The sequence below is a fragment of the Tursiops truncatus genome, chromosome 14, assembly GCF_011762595.2.
Source record: "Tursiops truncatus isolate mTurTru1 chromosome 14, mTurTru1.mat.Y, whole genome shotgun sequence".
Taxonomy (NCBI): Eukaryota; Metazoa; Chordata; class Mammalia; order Artiodactyla; family Delphinidae; genus Tursiops; species Tursiops truncatus.
In genome coordinates, this window is record NC_047047.1 from 43,180,176 (window position 1) to 43,201,652 (window position 21,477).

The 21,477-nt window shown below is 37.6% G+C and overlaps 1 protein-coding gene across 9 annotated transcripts in view; it reads left to right on the plus strand.

Annotated features, from left to right (window-relative positions):
- The window catches only part of CLHC1 (clathrin heavy chain linker domain containing 1), a 171,469-nt gene that overhangs the window by 31,238 nt on the left and 118,754 nt on the right, over positions 1–21,477 (plus strand). For 6 of the 9 annotated variants that reach the window (XM_073791647.1, XM_073791648.1, XM_073791649.1 and 3 more), the window contains 3 exons: positions 4,201–4,403; positions 10,169–10,348; positions 11,703–11,895. In XM_073791647.1, coding sequence (XP_073647748.1) covers positions 4,201–4,403; positions 10,169–10,348; positions 11,703–11,895 — 576 coding nt within the window. The other 3 variants (XM_073791653.1, XM_073791654.1, XM_019942727.3) reach the window with 3 other exon arrangements.

Below are 21,477 nucleotides of genomic sequence, written 5' to 3' on the forward strand. Positions count from 1 at the left end.
CAACTATTACTCCCAGGAGCCTGCTTGGAGAGTGTGTTAGTCAGGATTCTCCAGAGAAACAGAAAAAATATATATAAATAAAAAATTGGCTCATATGATTATAGAGGCTGAGAAGTCCCAAGATCTGCGATCAGCAATGCAGAGAGTCAAGAGAGTCAATGCTGTAACTTCCAGTCCGAAAGCCGACAGCCTTGAGACCCAAAGGCAGGAAAGACTGATGTCCCAGCTAAGTAGTCAGGCAGGAGGAGTTCCCTCTTTCTTGAGGAAGAGTCATCCTTTTTGTACCATTCAGGCCTTTAACCGATTGGATGAGGGCCACCCACATTCAGGAGAGCAATCTGCTTTACTCAGCCTGTCAGTTAAAATGTTACTCTCTTCAAATACATTCTCACAGACACACCCAAAATAATATTTGACCAAATATCTGTTGTTGGTCAAATAATATCAAGTGTCAACTTGATATTATTTGACCAACAACATCAAGTTGACACTTAGAATGAACCATCAGCACAGGGAGTTTGTGCTTCCCTTGCCTGCAACTTTAGGCTCTGTGAGTCTGGCAGTCCTGATTGACTTTATCATGAGAAGGCAGGACTACTGCTAAATAATGGGGCAAAGGGGAATATTTTTGGCACTCAGGCTCCCTATGCCCTTGAAGAGAGTATGATACCTGGATTTAGCTGATGTCATTTACTGCTTGGGAAATTTTATAACGGAAGGAGTGAGACAGGATAGGGAAAGAGCCAAGCAAGGATGTGAACTCAGGTGAAGTCTAGTATTAGTATTATAAAGAGAGAGCTGTGGAGCATAAGCCGTACCGCAAAGTTGTTACCGCTTTTTTATGGGACTGGCTTTTATCCCTTACTAGTCAGTCGTCAGCTCTAGATTACTAAGGGGTTGAAAGATAGGCATAACTTTCTAGGTGAGGTGGCTCCAGTCAGCTGAAGGCAATTCTTTGGAGGAGGGGCAGCTATGAGCTGTCAATAATCAGCTGGAGAAGGGGCACTGGCACAGTAAAGGGGACCTGAGTAGGCACCAAAACTGTGTCTACCAGCTTATGAAGATCAATCTGGAAATAGATAACAGCTCCTTTTGCTGGGTCTATGTGGGCATGGGTTGGGCTGTGAGTATTGGAAGGCAGAGTGACGAAAGGCCTCCCTGTCTTCTCTCTAGTAGCCATGGCCTTCTTGTTTTGCAGCCTGAGGGCTATGCTTTCTTGGCTCTAAATGCATAGGGACATAGAATAGGTACAGTTCTCATCTTTAAGAATTGTATCATAAGGGAGTAGATGGACAAATGTAAGCACTCCCTAAATAACAAATCCATGACTTAGAAATGTCCCAAACAAAAATGGCAAGTTTGCATACTACTACCTACTGCTACCCATTTCAAATTCATCATTTCCCTGCACAACTGTGGATAGTCATAAAACTGCCCTGGGATGATCTCACTATTGTTTCCCAGCGCAAAGTAGCTTTCTCTCACCCTGTCTTGTTATGCCTTCACTTACTGTTCACACAGTAATTAATTATTCACATAATAATAATTATGTTCACGTAATTCCTGTTTTAGGAAACTTCTTCATATGTGTACCCCTCTTTTCAGCCTTTGCCTCCTCCTTTCTTTCTCTGCCTGGTCACACTTCTACACTCCCCACAAAAAGTACTTGTCAGGGAGCCCTGGAAATGGTGCAGGCATGAGGACAGCATCAGAAAGTGCATGTTCATTACTAACACCTGTTATCTAGTGCAAAGACACTTCAGACAAGATTAATTTCCTTACGTATACTTGGCCTATTCTACCTCTTAGTTGTAAGAATTTAAACTCTTATGCATTTCCCTGAGTGCATAAAGTGGGAAAATACCACTGCATTTTTCCTGAATTATTCATATTTGTATTTCTGTATTTTTCTGGACATACCATTTAGCATAAATGTTTTTATTCTAAATAGGACAATTTTCTTTAACCCACTCAACTCTAGAGCATTCATGAGCTAATTAATATTGTTTGGATTTTCCATGTTTTGAGTTTCTTCTATTTAGATACCTTAGACACTATAAAAATCATTACGGCTTTACTCCATACCATATTGGTAGTGATTAATTTTAAAATATTAGATTTGAATCTTCTGGCAGCATTTTTATTTTTTCTTAAGCTTTGATGGAACTGTGTGGTAAAACTATGCACTAAAATTAGAAGGCTTTGGGTAACTGTGGATTATACCTATTCATACATTTCAGGTCTCCATTAGAAACTCATAAAAACAAAAATCTGGCCTTTTTCAAAAAAATTACTGGATGACTACTACTGAAAATGTGCTACAGACTGAAAACAAGGCAAAACCTTGTTTTGGGTGTCTGACTGCTACCTCTTTTACCCCAGGGCTAGAATCCTTGTTTTTCTCACCCCCTGACCCCCGTCACACACACACACACACACACAAACACAACCCCACCCCCCACAACCACCCGCCGCCTGCTTTTCCTTTGGGGCCAATTCCATTTTGGGGCTTGATCCTCCTCCTCCTTTTGGATAATTTTCTTTTTAATCATACTCTTTGCTTCTGATCATCCTTTGGAAAGTGACAAACGAAGGCAGAGCAAACCTTAGTCTCAACTCTGGCCTTCTCTCAGGTAGAACAGCATCGTGAGGGTGACCACTGAAAATGATGAAATAATGGTATTAATAAGAAATAAATACTAAGATACTGGTATTTTCATGTTGCTCCAGTAATGCAGTCACTACAACAACTGAAATAATGACTTGTTCAGTCTCAGGAAACGTTGTGGCTTTAACTACCAAAACTTATATTTTGGTATTAAAATGTGGAAGTCGGGGAATTGCTTCCTAAATAATTGATTTGTACTCAGGAGCTGCCTTTTGCTTTTTTTTTTTTTTTTTTTTTTTTTTTTTGTGGTATGTGGGCCTCTCACTGTTGTGGCCTCTCCCATTGTGGAGCACAGGCTCCGGACGCGCAGGCTCAGCGGCCATCGTTCACGGGCCCAGCCACTCCGCGGCATGTGGGATCTTCCCGGACCGGGGCACGAACCCGTGTCCTCTGCATCGGCAGGCGGACTCTCAACCTCTGTGCCACCAGGGAAGCCCTGCCTTTTGCTTTTAAACCCACCTCTCTGCTGCCTGCCCCAACAAACACAGAGGGCTTTTTCTACTTAATTTTCAATAGAGAGACATTTTGTAGGAGTTTCAGGATTTCATTTTATTGTTATTGGCATTATATTACATGTATACAGACACTAATATTATGTGACTGTTGTTATTCTGTAGCTATTAATTAAAAATATAATTATGGGACTTCCCTGGCAGTCCAGTGTTTAAGATTCCATGCTCCCAATGCAGGGAGCACGGGTTCGATCCTTGGTCAGGGAACTAAGATTCTGGATGCTGCATGACGTGGCCAAAAAACACCCAAACAATAAAGCCCAGTTTCAGTACAGCCAGTAATTAGAAGTGATATCTTTAATGATACCCAGATGTTTTTTGGCTTATGCTGATAGTTTCTAGGTGGAGTTAGTAGTACAGATGGTTCCCTTCAATTGTGTATGAAGATGGTGCACTAAAATTGATGAAAAGTGAAATCTACTTACTTGAGCCATCTCAAAAGAACTGTTTCTTCAGTCTCTCCTAATAGACACCGTCAAGTCCCTTTATTCCCCCCGTTGTTTCTTTCAAATCTATGACAATTAAAAAAAAAAACAACTGCTGTCGCACTTTCTGTTTTCGTTTTAGTACAAATGCTTGCAAGATCTGTTGGTAATTTTGAGCTAAAGATTTTGTCACTATCTTTAACCAACATTTAATAAGTTCTTACATTCTGCAGGGTGTTGGAATCTACATAACAGCTAAGAATATTGAGAGCCTCAATTATGAGAGAATTTTTGTTTACCTTGAAATTTTAAATCCCACCAATCTTTTCAGGAGAATTTTAACCTTGTTTGTAGATTTTTTTAAAAGTTGAGCTCAGTTTCACCAAAATTACTTCCCCCAAAGGAAGACATGCTGATTGGTTTTGTTCTTGTTGTTAAGTCTTGCATATGTTTAATTTCATCAGTTGCCTACTAACTTGGAATCCTTATAGACCATAGAAAATCCAGTTCTACTGTGCTGAATTTTCAAATATTTCATTCTCATCCATTCATCAAGAGCTCACTAATGTGTGCCCTGTTGATCTGCTTGCTCTAGGCTGACATTTTCTGAGGAGGCTGGGGATGTGATTTTTGATTATGGGGAGCAGGATACTTATAACAAGGCCAAGTGTCTGGCTTTAGCTCAGATTATCTATCGTGAATGTGGCCTGCGCAAGAAAGCTCTTCTTTGCCTGTGTAAACAGGGTCAAATTCAAGGGGCCATGGAATACATACAACAGTTCAAGGACTTTACTTCTGGTAAGTGAAAAAGCCTATTATCTGTATACATTCGAATTCTGGACTTGAATTGTAAGATCACCCATGATAGTAGGCAATATTTTGGACTTACACATTATAAAGCTTGTTTTGTGTATACCGGTAAGTAGATTTCTTTTGTAATTTTTAGTGAAAACAGGTAAGCTGAAGCTGATTGACTTTGATGGTGGACATTCAAATACATTTTATATTTCTTCAGTACATAAACATTTAGTAAACTTGCAGATATTTGGACCATGCTACTTAAAGGATTTTTTAAAAGTAACTGAACTTATATATATCATTCTGAACTATAATATAAGCATTAGAAATGAAGAATTAGTGAAATAATGTTGATTTAAAAAGTTTGAAACATCTAGGTTGCAGCTGGGCAGTGATCTGAGAGAATTGTGGACCTTAGGGTGACCCTAGTTTTTTGTTTGTTTGTTTGTTTAATTTTGTTTATTTATTTTTGGCTGTGTTAGGTCTTCGTTTCTGTGCGTGGGCTTTCTCTAGTTGCAGCGAGTGGGGGCCACTCTTCGTCGCGGTGCACGGGCCTCTCACTATCGCGGCCTCTCTCGTTGTGGAGCACAGGCTCCAGACGCGCAGGCTCAGCGGCCATGGCTCACGGGCCCAGTCGCTCCGCGGCATGTGGGATCCTCCCAGACCAGGGCTCGAACCCGTGTCCCCTGCATCGGCAGGCAGACTCCCAGCCACTGCGCCACCAGGGAAGCCCCAGGGTGACCCTAGTTGAATGAGCTGATCTCTTATTATAGTCTAGTTCAGCAGTAGCCTTAATGTACAGGCAGTCCTGACATATCCCCATGTCCCAGGCCTATGTCAATCCTGATTTTGCAAGCTGTGTACTCCAGTTCTAAGAAATTGCACAATGGAACAAAATATAGCACTTTTAGGTCACATTTTTCCAGGAAGAAGAATCTTTTATGGTCGTCGAATCTGATCATTTTCAAAGAGTAAATTGACTTTTACTTAGAATCTGTTTTTTAGAGTTATTAATTTTTGTCATTCATTATGTAACAGCATGCCCGATATTATTAGTGTAATAATAGCTATAGTTCAGCTTTTTACATGCCTTATCTCACTTAATCCTTATGTTAACTCTATGAACTAGGTTTGTTATTATCCTTTTTTTTTTTTTTTTTTTTTTTTTTTGCGGTACGCGGGCCTCTCACTGTTGTGGCCTCTCCCGTTGCTCGAACCCATGTCCCCCGCATCGGCAGGCGGACTCTCAACCACTGCACCACCAGGGAAGCCCATCCCTATTTTATAGATGAAAAATAACTGTGTCCAAAGAGAGGCTAAGGCACAGACCGGTATGTAATTTGCCTGTATAGACACAGCGATGGAACAGAATCTGGCAGAGTAGTTACGACACAATATTTGTTGAATGAATTATATATTTTATTAATATTATCTAATTTATACAGATTCAGTTCTGTGTTAAGTATTATTTTTCCATAGAATTATTTTAGTCAAGAAATCAAGGTTTTAATTACTCTTGGAATTTTTATTGAATGAAATGTGAAGTTTCTTTTTTTGCTTGCAAAATTTGCCTTGCATGAGTATACAGAAATATGATTGACTCATTATCATATTATCCTGTTCCTCTAGTAGTGCGTTACACTGTAAAATAATTATACAGTCAGCCCTCCATATTCATGGGTTCCACATCCATGGATTCAGTGAACTTCAGATTGAAAATATTTGAGGGAAAAAAAATTCCAGAAAGTTCTAAAAAGCAAAACTTGTGTTTGCTGTGCACCAGCAATTATTTACATCACATTTGCATTGTATTTGCAACTATTTACATATTATTTACATTGTATTAGGTAATCCAGAGATGATTTAAAGTATATGGAAGGATGTGTATAGGTTATATGAAATTACTATGCCATTTTGTATAAGAGACTTTTTATATAAGAGACTTGAGCATACTCAGATTTTGCTATCTGCAGGGGGTCCTGAAACCAAACCCCGTGGATATCAAGGGACAACTGTGTATTGTACTAATGTAAGAAATATTAACTCTCCTATGTAATTAGAACCTTGATATTTATCCTCAGAATTTATTTAGTACAACATCATAAGATAATAATAACCTGAGGAAAATTAAGCTTAAAAGGTAGAAACAATGTTTGAAAAATTACTCTGCTTATTTTACTTTTTAATGACAAACACAGCTTTCCAAAGGATCATCCTTGGCCTCAGGGAACAGACTCAGTTTGTTAATACTTTCTGGTTTCAGAAGAAAATGGTCTTTCTCAGATTTAGACTGTCAGCTTTACATTTACAAATCAAAGAAACAGAACAAAAACGGTGAAGTCCTAAAAAGGTCTTTTGTTCCAAAAGCATAAATCTGACTCATAGAGCATCTGTTTTAGAAGGAAAAACACTTCGTTTTTCCTCCCTAATGATTTCTAGAATAAAGCCTGAAATGATTTGTTTGTTCACCTTCCCCATTGTCATTAAACAAGTGAATGTACCTGTCTGGTTATATTCTAGATATGGAATTCTAGACTCTGAGGCTAGAAACAATCTAGAAACTGGGTTATTCTAGATCCGAGGCTCTCAAACCTTCTGGTCTCAGGTCTCCTTCATAGTTTTAAAAAACATTGAAGATCCCAAAGAGTTTTTGTCTATGTGGGTTCTACCAATTGATATTTATCCTATTAGAAATTAAACCAGGGACTTCCCTGGTGGTGAGTGGTTAAGACTTTGCCTTCCAATGCAGGGGGTGTGGGTTCGATCCCTGGTCCAGGAGATAAGGTCCCACATGCCTTGCGGCCAAAAAAAAAACCAAAACAGAAAACAGAAGCGATATTGTAACAAATTCAATAAAGACTTTAACAAAAAAGAAATTAAACCAGAAAAAAATTTTTATTGGAGTATAGTTGATGTACAATATTATATGTTACAGGTGTACAATATAGTGATACACAATTTTTAAAGGTTATACTCCATTTATAGTTATTATAAAATATTGGCCATATTCCCTGTGTTGTACAATATATCCTTGTAGCTTATTTTATACTTAATAGTTGGTACCTTTTAATCTCCTACCCCTAAATTGTCCCTCCCCCTTTCCCTCTCCCCACTGGTAATGACTAGTTTGTTCTCTATATCTGTGAGTCTGTTTCTGTTTCGTTCTATTCTCAACTGGTTTTCAGCCAGGTTGAGCTTCTTCAGCTGGAGCGTGGGTGCCAGGAGCTGGGGGGTGGGGGGGTGGGAGAGGAGTTGGGGGGCAGAGTCTGCAGCCTATTGCCACACAGGTAGAGCTCCTGGAGGTGGCTCAGGCCATTCAGGGTATCAGGAGACAACGAGGCCAGCTCGTTGAAGGAGACGTCCGTGGTGTTGAGTGCCGGCAGTGCCCATCCCAGCAAGGGCAGGCTTCTCAGCTTATTGTGGGATATAATCAGGGTCTCCAGCCAGGGCAGTGTCACATCAGTCTGCAGGCTGGTCCGCTGGCTCTTCCCCAGGTACAGCTGAGTGAGGTGAGTCAGATGCATCTATTTTTTTAGATTCCACATATTAAGTGAGATCATACAGTATTTGTCTTTCTTTGTCTGACTTACTTCACTTAGCAAAATGCCCTCCAAGTCCATCCATGTTGCTGCAAATGGCAAAATTTCACGTTTAAAATAACAATAGGAAATTCCCTGGTTGTCCAGTGGTTAGGACTCTGTGCTTTCACTGCTGAGGGTGCAGGTTTAATAATCCTTAGTTGGGGAACTAAGCACAAGTTGTGCCGCAAGGCCAAAAACAAAAACAAAAACAACCAACAGCAATAAACCAATTATGTATTGTCATAAGTAAAATATTTTTATGAAAAGTAACTTTTCCAAAGCTAAACAATTTAAGGAAAAGAGTGACACTGTTTTACATTTTTGTAAATCTCTGTAATGTCTGGTTTAGTAGAAGATAGCTGGCTTCCCATATCTGATCCTATATTCAGTCTATTGTAATATGTCATGTAGCTTCTGGAAAAACACCACTGTATATTTGTGAGAGAAGGAGAATAAAAAAGGCAAATTTTAGTATTTTTATGAAAATAGTTCTGACTTTATGGACCCTAGACCATATTTTGAGAACCACTGTTCTAAGTATCTAGGTATATGTGAGTTAAACAGTACCATGGTTGATATATAGACCCTTATAACCTTATTAAAATAGAACATACAAGATAAATAACGATCATTATTACATGTCAAACCAAGGAATAAGGAAATGCATTCTGAAGTAAGTAGATGGGTAGGTTCATAGGATTTGAACTTGTGTCCTTTCTAATTAGTCAGAGACCATATCTTGTACATAATGGAGTAAATATTGGTTAATCAATTAATGGAGAAGAGTATTTGAATACTTGATTGAATGAAATGGAGAGAGATGGATGAGTTATGAAATGTTGGAGACAGGGTTGTCCTATATAAATAACTTCACCTTAGTGGAGGCCAGATTGAGCGACCCAAATCATAAACTTCTACCTCTTTTCTAGGGAAAATTTTTAAAAAATTATTTGACTTCATTGATATAGAATTATATTCTGCTATTCCTTGCTTCATCTTTTACCATTTCTCTTTCCTTCTCTCTCTCTCTCTTTGTGTGTGTATGCATGTATATATATATACATACACACAATGCACACACACATACATATTTATTATTTTGGAGGAGCAGCACCACAGATTGGAAGGTCATGGACTTTGGGGGTCAGATGAACTGTTCTTCTTTAGACTATGTGTCTAATTCTGGGAAAACTAACCTCTCTAAGCCTGTTTCCTCACTTGTAATGTGAGAATAATAATATCTGACTTATACTGAATATTAGGTGTAGTAATTTAATATATGTAAGTTCACAGTACAATAAATATGTGTTTAATAAACACTAGATTACCTTGTATTACCTTTTAGAGTGCAGGTATGTTTACACGTAGTTCTTGAAATGCTCTCAAAAATTATTCTGAAAATTACCTCTGTTGTGGCTCAAGAATATTTTTACTTAAAAAAATTTAGTAAGTTAACACAAAGTTTATAAATTTAAGAATATAAATCATGATTGTAGCTTTAGATTATCTGAATGGTTAACTAGTAGATTAAACCATATGAAATTGCTTTTTTTTTTGAAGTAAAAAATGGTCAAGTGTAGGCAACTTCATATGGCTCAACCTCTAGCTACTTGAACTAGCAGCTTCTTAAAATCTTCATATTTGGGTTTCTAAATACTTGATATTTTTAGGAAAAATTGCTGAGCCCCTTTTCTGTTCAAGGCACAGCAAGAAAGATATACTCAGTAGAAGTTGGCCCCCAAATGAGCAACAAGATGTAGACAAAAATAATGTAGTATTAGATGGGAGCTTAGAAATTGTGGAGATACTAATTCTAGCACTTTAAGATGCAAAAACTGAGGTCCAAAAGATTAAGTGACTGATTGAGCTATGATTAGAATTCAGGATTCGTGATTGTCAACCTGGTCCTTTTTTTAATACCACATTTCTTTCCAAGACTGTTCTCTGATAAATTTTTTTTCCTGGTACTATGTTTAGGTAGTTTTCCTTTGTTTTCTCCTATGCTGAGTATGATTTTTTTTTTTCTTTTTTGGATTGGAGATAGTAATGTTGAATTCATTGAGGGCTTTGGAAGGATTGGAAAAAGAAGAGTTGATTGGCAAATATAGACATTAGCTAGTCCCAGTTTCTAGTTGATGTATCATATTAGGATGTTGAGACACAATTTTTCATTTTTGCTTTCAGATGACCTGATGCAGCTAATAAAGTTATGTCCCCACACTGAATTAATTCAGTGTCTCACTAAAGAATGGAATGGGAAACCACCATATTTATCTTTTGGTCTTGCTGTACTTCACCTGTTCTCTGTAGATATGAAAAAAGTTGGCCTTAAGCTACTTCAAGAAATAAATAAAGATGGGAAAGGTAAGTGAAGTAAAATTTTGTAGTGAAAGAAATAGTAGTGGGTTATTTAGGGAAAGGTTCAAGATTATTATGTTTGAGTTAACTCTATCTTCCTAAGAGTTTATTCTTGGCAAGAGTTAACTTTAGGTGTTTATAAATGTAAAGATTACCATGTTAATAATAATCTGTTGGCAGTAGTATATATTTGTTGAGAGAATTAGAATGAAGAGAGACTCTTTCTGAAGCTTGAGGGTAACATCATAATAATTATAATAGCTATGACTACTGTAAACTCTTTATATATATTAACATGTGTATATTTAATAATTTATATATATTTTTTAAAGTGTTATTTAGATAAACTTTATGTTTTTTATTCCTAAACCAAATATATATGAAAATATTATTTACATATATTATTTACTCTGAACCTCACTCTGGAGTGGGATCAGGAATAACTAATTAGATCTCACTTTTTTCTTTCCTTTCTCTAATTTAATATAGAAACTTGAGCAGACAGATTGATTTTAAATTATCATATGGGGCCAAAGAAAGAATAGTAAATTACATGAAAACATAGTTGGGAAGATAATTTAGAAATTATCATTACAGATATCAACTAAAATATTTTATTTGATAGAAAAATAGTAATCATGGTAGAAATAAAATGATAGTGATTACAATAACCTGAATAGAGATCCTCTTTCATCAAGTATTATAAGTAATGCAGGTAGTAGATAAACGAGTTCCATAAATAGTTCCAAAGAGGGTCACTATAATTGATTTTCAAAAGTAAATAATATCATTAGTTTTCTTTAATAAACAAAATCCTTCTTTTATTTCCTTTAGAAAAATATTTGTTAAAGCAGGCCCATCATTAAGAGGTCTCTGTCTAGAGATAGGATGGAGGTTTTGCCAAAGTTTTTTAAACCCTTAGGTTAGCACTATAGGGCATTTATAAAAGTGTTTGAAGGATCATGAAAACTTGACCATCAGATTTGTTTGATAGTTCCTAGTGGTACCTTATAGACTGTGAATAAGGCTGAGCCCACATTCTTCACTTTCTGAGCTCCCTTCCTTTCAGCCTTCAGCATCTGCTGACCTTACCAAGAAGGAGATGAGTGGAGGAATAGGTAATGTGAGAAATGGTGGAGAGTTGAATTGAGGCATGAAAAGGTTAATGAAAAAGGAGGAGGAGAGGGAACTAACACTTCAGTACTTACTATGAGCTCGACTAGGCACTCCACGTTACACTTAAAGGAATCAGGTCTAATAGTAATGGAGTTGAAATGATATCTCTTTATTTTTGAAGAATTGCTAAGTATGGATTATCAAATAAGTGCTATATTATAATATTGTATTTTTATTTCCTCAGATGCAGTTGAACATCTTATGATAAATGATCCATTTTGCTCCCTAGAAGAGTGGCAAGAATTAGCAAATATATGTTTACAGAATGGCTTTGGCAAATTATCTAATGACATCATGTCTGTTCTTCGATCTCAAGCTGGGGTTACAGAAATTTCTGAAGAGGATGATAAAGTCAACTTGATGCAGCATGTTTTTTGGTAGTTCTACATCTTAACCAGTTGAGGGAGCCTGTACAACATTTTATATATATCAGTTAGGCAAACTGATTTTGGTATAACTAACTTATAAATAAATCTGGAGTATGAAGTTCTCAGAAATATATCATGCTTCTTTATGATGACGTTTAGATTTGTCCTTGAAATATTTACACCATTTCTTCCTTTTTTATATGGTCATTTTGTATATTGAATCTTTCTAAAATTCCTATGTACTTTATTTTTCCTTTTTTAAAATTTTTATTTTTTATTTAATTTTAATTTTATTTTGGAGTATAGTTGATTTACAATATTATGTTTCAGATGTACAGCAAAGTGATTCAGTTATGTACATATTGGATTGGCCAAAAAGTTCGTTCGGTTTTAAGTAAAAATAAAAGGCATTTTTCATTTTCGTCAAGAACTTTGTTGAACAATGTATTCATTAACTGAATGAACTTTTTGGCCAACCCAATACACATATCCATTCTTTTCCCATATAGGTTATTACAGAATATTGAGTAGAGTTCCCTGTACTATATAGTATGTTCTTGTTGATTATCTATTTTATTTTATTTTATTTATTTTATTTATTTATTTTTGGCTGCACTGGGTCTTTGTTACTGCCTGTGGGGTTTCTCTCGTTGTGGCGAGTGGGGGTTACTCTTCATTGCGGTGCGCGGGCTTCTTACTGCGGTGGCTTCTCCTGTTGTGGAGCACGGGCTCTAGGCACGCGGGCTTCAGTAGTTGCAGCACGCAGGCTCAGTAGTTGTGTTTCACGGGCTCTAGAGCACAGGCTCAGTAGTTGTGGCGCACTGGCTTAGTTGCTCTGCGGCATGTGGGATCTTCCCGGGCCAGGGATTGAACCCGTGTCCCCTGCATTGGCAGGCGGATTCTTAACCACTGCGCTACCAGGGAAGCCCCTGGTTATCTATTTTATATATAATAGTGTGTATATGCTACTCCTAATTTATCCCTCCTGTATATTGAATCTTGATAAAATCTAAGAATGTAAGTGTATAAATCTCAGTTTAGGCATTTCTATCTAAGTGCATAAGTTAATGTCTAAATATATTCCTTTCTGGTGATCTAATTTAATAGCAAGAACTGAGGAAGGTGTGAGTAGTATCTGTCAGACTGATTTCCCAAATATCAAATGCTATAAGTCTGACTTGTAACAAGTAAGGCAGGATGCCATTTCAAGGTTTTCACTGGCAAAAACCTAGAGTATAGTAATTTTGTACTACTGACTCAAAGATGTGCTCCATGCTTTGGTATATATAAATGGCAAATGTTAAGCTTCTGCTATAAAACTTGGGAATTTCAGCATGTTCTTATCTAGAGAGAGAATAGCCAAATTTTGCAAAGAAGTAGTAGTTCTACATCTTAGACCCAGGATACCTGTAGGCATGGAATATGTCATACGAAGTGGTTTTAGATGATTTCAAGTGTCTGAGTAAGTATTTGATTGAAAACTCAGAGTTCTGTGTCATGGACAGGTGTGATATTCAAAATATTTAATGATCAGCATGGCATAGGCACCAATCAAACAACAGATACCCAACTAATCAGAACAGCTTTCAGCCCTTATGCCATACCAGAATGTCAGCCTTGATCATGGAACATGGTAAAAGTGAGCTGCTGTTAGATAGAATAAAAGAGCATAAGTTTTCCCCTCCTAATTTTAAACTGAATGTATATATGTTATTTTATAGTGGAAAGAATGTAAACTTGGAATCGGACAGCTTCATATTCAAGTTCAAATTCTTCTTCTTATTCTTTGTAAAATATGGGCAGTAATATCTCCCCAAAAGGTTTAGTGATATGTATGTGCAATATAAATATATTACATAGTGGAAGAACTTAATAGAAGATAACCCTTATTTCAATGTAATAGGTCCCAGAAACACATATTCCTCTACTTGGTTTATACTTCCCAAATCCCACATATCTATGCATTTGTACTTGTATAATTATCCCTCTTTGGAGTATTTGATATAACATACCTTATTGCCTATATTAAGCTATCTGTTTCCACTAATATTTGGGTTGCTGGGCTTATCTTACAAATCCAGAAGAATACTGGCTGAGTTCTCAATTTTTCTGTATCTTGGTAACCACAGTACTGGATAGCTATAATTCAGTTTTCTAAAATGTAATTTTTTTCTTTTAATGCTCACAACGAGCTTTATTTTATAAAGAAAATATCAAAGTCTTCAAGGGCCTGCGCACAGCTCCCACTGCAAGTGCACGTGGAAACAAGGTGCTCCCTCACACAGCTTTTGGTGATGTCCAGCTACAAACCATTCTTAGTGCCCACTGTTCTGAGCACTTAAAATGTAATATTTTTTAAAAGTAATACCTATGTACAATTTTAAAAGCAATTTAAATTGCAGTTTAGTTATAAAAGGCTTATAATAACTAATAATATTTTTATTTCTGACCTTCATATTAGCTATGATTTTTTTAAATTAATTAATTAGTTTAGTTTTTGGCTGCATTGGGTCTTCTTTGCTGCACATGGACTTTCTCTAGTTGCGGTGAGCGAGGGCTACTCTTCGTTGCGGTGCGCAGGCTTCTCATTGCAGTGGCTTCTCTTGTTGCAGAGCACGGGCTCTAGGCATGTGGGCTTCAGTAGCTGTGGCTCGTCAGCTCTAGAGCGCAGGCTCAGTAGTTGTGGCGCATGGACTTAGTTGCTCCGCAGCATGTGGGATCTTCCCAGACCAGGGATTGAACCTGTGTCCCCTGCATTGGCAGGCAGATTCTTAACCACTGCGCCACCAGGGAAGTCCTTAGCTATGATTTTTGAAAAGAAAATATGAAGGATGGAAAAAAGGAAGGGAAGGAGAGGGTATTTCAGCAGCACTGATTCTTTATGTACCAATGGCTTAACACCCTTTTTTCTTTGAGACTTGTATGATTGATAGAAAGCTACTATGTATCCGTTGACAGAACTTGGAAAAAAATATGTGTTCATGAAAGCCAAGAGAATGAATTAGGTACAGAAATCTGGAAAAAGCTTGAAACAGAAGCTGTTGTTGTTGTTACTGCTAATTTTGCTTTGGTTTTAAAATGTTTTTTCCTCCACTCATTATTCTTCTTCTTTGTTAGCAGTACCTTTGGCAGTTTACCCAAGGAAAGTGAAATTTGTCAAGTGAATCTAAAGTAAAATGCCTGGAGATGGAGTTGGGAGGAAGAACAAGAATATAAAGTCAAGTGGGGGAAGGAGAAATAGTTGAGTTGTGAGCTGTACAGGGCTTGGAAGTTGTGAGAACCTCCCTATAAGCTGCACTGAAAGAGGTATAACATGAGCCTCGTGGCATAGGAGCCTGTGCTAGACCAGGTCTACCACGATCTATTTTTGTGTCCTTTTCCTCATGAATTTATTTTGGCTAGATAATTCCATTTGTCATTCACAACTCAAAAATTCAGTAGTTCCACAGATGATTTCCCAGTACTTTTTCACCTTCTGCCTAAATTGTAAATACCAGGATTCAACACCAGCATCAGCAACATATTGTGGGGACTTCCCTCGCGGTCCCGTGGTTAAGACCCTGCGCTTCCCTGGTCAGGGAACTAAGATCCCACATGCTGCACAGTGCGGCCAAAACAAAAACAAACCCAGCATGTTCTGGATACCTGTTTTGTGTATGGTCTCTGCTATCAAGATTACAGCTTCAGTGGGAAGAGACAGAATATTGTAAAAATAACTAAAAATAATTCCTTAGTATTATCTAATATCCAGTCTGTATTCACGTTTCACAAATTGCTTAAACATGCCTTTTTACAGTTGAGTTGTTCCAGTTAGGAGCTAAACAAGGTCCATGTATTCTCTTTGGTTGTTGTGTCTCTGCATATAGGGTATTCTTCCTCTCTTTTTCTCTCTCTTGCCATTGACTGACTGGACTGGCTTGGTTGTTACTGGGAATGTTCCACATTTTAGATTTGTCTGATTGCTTCCTTATGGTATTATTTAACTTGTTTTTCTTTTTCCCATATTTCCTGTAAATGGAAGCTAGCTGTAAAAACTTAACTAGATTTAGTTTCAACTATTTTGGCAAGGATGCTTCATAGGTGATGCTGAGTATTTCACATTTCATCATATTATCATGCACTAAATAGTTGTCTCATGTCATTGCTTTTTGAGATAACATCCAAAGTCCTTAACATGGCCTAACAAATTCTGCATAATCTGAATTCCAGCTGATCTCCAGACTCATCTCCTACCGTATTACACATTATTTTGAGCCAGACACTTGTATTTTTTCTGTTCCTCTTGTAAGGGGCTTGAAAATATGCTGTTTCTTTTACCTGGAAGGCTCATCCCTTTCTTTTTACCTAGTTAATAATTTCTTTTACTTCAGGCTTTAGCTTGGTTAAAAATTCCTCAGGGAAACCTTTTATGACTTCCTTAATTATGCCACATTTCTTTTTTCTAGGCTGTCCTTTATTGCTATTATCATGGTTACAGTCAGGGACAGTACTTTTTATTGATGGCAAGGACACCACATTTTGAGGGTGTGGAAAATGGGGGAAGGTTACTCTGTTAGTTTTCTAGGGCTGCTGAAACAAAGTACCACAAACTGAATGGCTTAACCACACAAATTTGTCTCAGTTCTGGAGGCCAGAAGTCTGATATAAGGTGTTGGCAACGTTGGTTCCTTTGGAAGACTGTAAGGGAATAATTGGCTTCAGACCTTTGCCTCTCTCCTTGGCTTATAGGTGACCACCTTCTCTATATCTCTTATGTCATCTTCCCTCTATGTGCTCTATGTGTGTCCACATTTCCTCTTATATGTATGCCAGTCATATTGAATTAGGACCCACCCTAATGAACTCATTTTAACTCTAAAGACCCTATCTCCAAATAAGGTCACATCTTGAGGTACTGGGGATTAGGGCTGCAACTTATGAATTTTGGGAGGGCACATACAATTCAACCCATAACAGTTACCATTATATCACCAAAATCAAACACAGTATTGGGTACAAAGTAAGTTGCAATAAGCAGGTCAATGAATAAATACCCAGTTGGACCTGGAATCTTTCATATTTAATGCCAATCTTGTGAATTAGCTTTACTCTAGCTTTATTTTGTTGGTAAATTTTATTGATATATACATATACACGATAATAAATTCTGAAAATTGAACAAGTTATAACTGTGCAGCTCAATAATTTTTCACAAAGTCAACACATTTATGTAACCAACTCCCAGATGAAGAAATAACACCCCTGGAATCCTAGAAGCCCCCTTTCAGTCATTATTATCCCCCTCCCAGAGATAGCCACTATCCTGACTTCTCATACCTTAGATGAGTTTTGCCTGAGTTTGAATTTTAGATAAATGAAATCATAATGTATTTATTTTTGTGTGTTTGGTTCTTTATTATTTTTGTGGTATTCATCCATGTCATGTGCAGTTGTTTATTCTCATCACTATTTATTATTCCATTGTGTAAGTATACCACAGTTCTACCATAGATGGACATCTACGTTTCCAGCGTAGCACATACACATAGTGCTTTCATGAATATTTTTGTACATGTCTTGTTCATGAACATATATGTGCATTTCTGTTGGATTCCTGCTTTATTTTTTAGGTTGTATGTTGATGGGTATTAGGTCATACTAGTAGCTATAATTTTCAGGGTCAACACTGCATTAATGTTTGCTTTATGACATTGTTCTCTGACAGCTGTAATGAAATAGCTATAATAGAAATTCTCCATTGGGTTAGAAATATCCAAAACTTGTCATATTTTTCTAAACCCATGGCTTTAAAATAGATTTTATTATTTTAAGCAGTTGTAGGTTCACAGCAATATTGAGCAGAACATACAGAGATTTCCCATATACCCCCTGTCCTCACATATGCATAGCGTCCCCTGTTATCAATACCCGCCCCGCTCCGAGTGGTGCATTTGTTACAATGAATGAGCCTACAGTGACACATCATTATCACGCAATGTCCATAGTTTACATTAGGCTTCACCCTTGGTGTTGTACATACTGTGGGTTTGGACAAATTTATAATGACATGTATCCACCATTATAGTATCATACACAATAGTTTCACTGCCCTAAAAGTCCTCTGTGTTTTACCTATTCATCTCCCATGGCTTTTTTTTTAAAATTTATTTGTTTATTTATTTATTTTTTGGCTGCATTGGGTCTTCGTTGCTGTGCGCGGGCTTTCTCTAGTTGCATTGAGCGGGGGCTACTCTTTGTTGTGGTGTGCTGGCTTCTCATTGCAGTGGCTTCTCTTGTTGTGGAGCACAGGCTCTAGGCTTGTGGGCTTCAGTAGTTGTGGCACGTGGTCTCAGTAGTTGTGGCTTGCAGGCTCTAGAACACAGGCTCAGTAGTTGTGGCACACGGGCTTAGTTGCTCCGCAGCATGTGGAATCTTCTCGGACCAGGGCTCGAACCCATGTCCCCTGCATTGGCAGGCGGATTCTTAAACACTGCACCACCAGGGAAGTCCCCCCCATGGCTTTTTTCATTTTTATACAAGGCACCTCTTTGCCTGCCATGTATGAAGAGAACAAATATTTTTAAAGTGTTCTCTCTGTGCCAGACACTGTGCTAGTACTATTAATATGTATTATTAAATCCTCACAAAAATTTTGTGAAATAGATATTATTATCCCCATTTTCATAGGTGAAGAAAAGGGAATTCAGAAGGCAAAGTAACATGCCGAAGATCACATAGCAAGGACCATGATGAAGTAAGTTTCTCTGACTCAAATTAGGTGTTCTGTCTACCACAGCAACAGAAGGGAGGAAAATGTTTCTTTCAGAGTCTGAAAGATTTAATTGTACTAGTTACATTTTTGTTTAATTATTGTAGTCAAGCATTTATCAAAATTAATTTCCATTAATTTCATTCATTTGCAAAGGTTTAGAGATTTTCTGAAACAAATTTAATCAAAAAATTTTCTTAACATTTAAAACTTTTTCTAAATCCTGGATAATTAGAAAATACCCGTTATTTTCAATCACTTTTTTAACCTTAACAGATGAAAATGTTATTTTTCAGTTGCCTTTAATTCTGTTAGATTGCTAAAACATAAGTTAAAAGTCAGAGTACAGGCCTCATGATTTTTTTTTAACTTTTCCCATTTTATTTATTTATTTATTTGTTTGTTTGTTTGTTTATTTATTTGCCACACCACGTGGCATGTAGGGATCTTAGTTCCCCAACCAGGGATTGAACCCATGCCCCCTGCAGTGGAAGCACAGAATCCTAACCACTGGACTGCCCACGGAATTCCCCTCAACTTTTCCCATTTTACAGAAGGCTCATAATTTCTTTCATTCCCTCTCAGAAAAAACAGCATTTTAACAAAGGTAAACCAATATAGCACCACTGAACCCATAGAAAGTTGTCAATTTGCTAGTAGTAGTAATTTGTTATGTTCTTGAATAAAAAAAAATTAGATACATAATAAAGATACTATTATTTAGCAATTTCTTTTTGCTTCTTTTTAATTGTCAGTTATCTACAGGTACCCTCCATACCTTGGGAATCTATGTCAGTCTCTCCTTGATATTCTTTTCTTAGCCTCCAAATAAAAGGTCACTCTCAAGTATCTATAGATGTCTGGTCCTACTGTAAATGAGTGAGATGGTTCACAGCCAGGCATAGGGGGATCTAGGGACTTTTTAAAAGGAACAATTGTGGTAGGTTCCAGCCAATTTTGTCGTGCAGGATTATGGACTTAGAATTACCCTGTCAGAAGCTGGAAATGTAGATTTGACAAGAGCAATCCTGATTTTCAGAGTACTGTGTAGGCCACACAGAACACATATCTACAGACTACACTTGACCTATAGACCACCAATTTAAAACCTCTTTCCTAAACTCAGGAGGCCAGATTTAATTTCTTGTTTCCATTGACTTTAAATGAAGCTTTTTGAATGGTTAAAGGAAGTAAAATGCTACCATGTTTTCTGATTCAGAAAAAGCTGCTACAGAATGCCCAATTTACTGATGTCCTGGCAATAGAAGGCAGGATTCTTTAACCTACAAGTTACAGTTACTATAATATGTATCACTGGTCCAGAATGGAGGCCATTTTGATTTCTAACACAGAGGAACTTGGAAAGTAGCACAGATGTAATTTGTGTGTAGAAAGAGGAAAAGAAACATGCTTCTTAAGTAAATTTGACACCTTTTTCTCTCATGCTAAAGAATTAATCTATCAGTATTCTCCAACTCTATTACCATAAGGTTGGTAAAGAAGCAATATTATAGTTTTTAAAAATCAGTGCAAACTGTACCTTCAAGCTCTCATGTGTATTGACATCTTAAGGCCTCTGAGGAGGATCCACCTTTTTCATCCAAGGAACAGTTGCATGAGTTATATTCTGTTATGTTGTTTTCTTGGGTCAAATCATACAATATGTACTATTATAAATAAGGCCAGCTTTAGTTGGATTTGTGCTTAACACGAAGTGCATGTCACCCTTGAACTCTGGTTATAAGCAGATGGAGATGTCTAATAATAAACTCCCATCAGGACTTCCCTGGTGGCACAGTGGTTAAGAATCTGCCTACCAATGCAGGGGACACAGGTTTGAGCCCTGGTCCGGGAAGATCCCACATGTCACAGAGCAAATAAGCCCCTGTGCCACAACTACTGAGCCTGTGCTCTAGAGCCCGCAAGCCACAACTACTGAGCCTGCGTGCCACACTACTGAAGTCTGTGCGCCTAGAGCCGGTGCTCCGCAACAAGAGAAGCCCCCGCAATGAGAAGCCCGCGCACCGCAACGAAGAGTAGCCAACACTCGCCGCAACTAGAGAAAGCCTGCACGTAGCAATGAAGACCCAACGCAGCCAAAAACGAAAAAACTCCCATCCATTTCCTCCTGAATTCTTTCCTCACCACACACACGCTCACACAGTTTGAAAACAGAGAATCAGTGTACATTTTGGAAGCAATGGGACTGAATTGTCAAAGATCCCTGCCAAGTTGCTTAAAGATCTAGGCGTTTATGGTTTAATGATCATGGGTTTTGAATTGCAGACCCTGACCAGAGAGCAAATATTCTGCATGTAAAGTTTGCATGCAATCTTTGCCCAGCTTCTCTGGAGTGAGCACTTAAAATAATCATTTCCTGAACACAACATCCAGAAACAGGTTTGTGCTGATAATAGGATCAATAATGAGAGTGGGCAAAACGTTGACCAAGAGGCTCCAGTGGCTAGAATTTAAATGAAAGCACATATATTACAAAGACCTTTCTTTGGTTAGGATTTACTAGAATATAGTACAAATTCGATTCAGTAGATGGCGATAGAGATGCCACTAAGACTTTCACCTCTTTCAGTGAATTGAATTGCTTTTATGGGGAAGACGTGATACTGGTCTGGTTGTTGCTAGTCACATTTTTTTTTTACATATAATCTTATTTATTTATTTATTTTTGGCTGCATTGGGTCTTCGTTGCTGCGCGCGGGCTTCCTCTAGTTGCAGTGAGCTGGGGGGCTACTCTTTGTTGAGGTGTGCAGTCTTATTGTGGTGGCTTCTCTTGCTGCGGAGCATGGGGTCTAGGCGTGTGGGCTTCAGTAGTTGTGCTCACG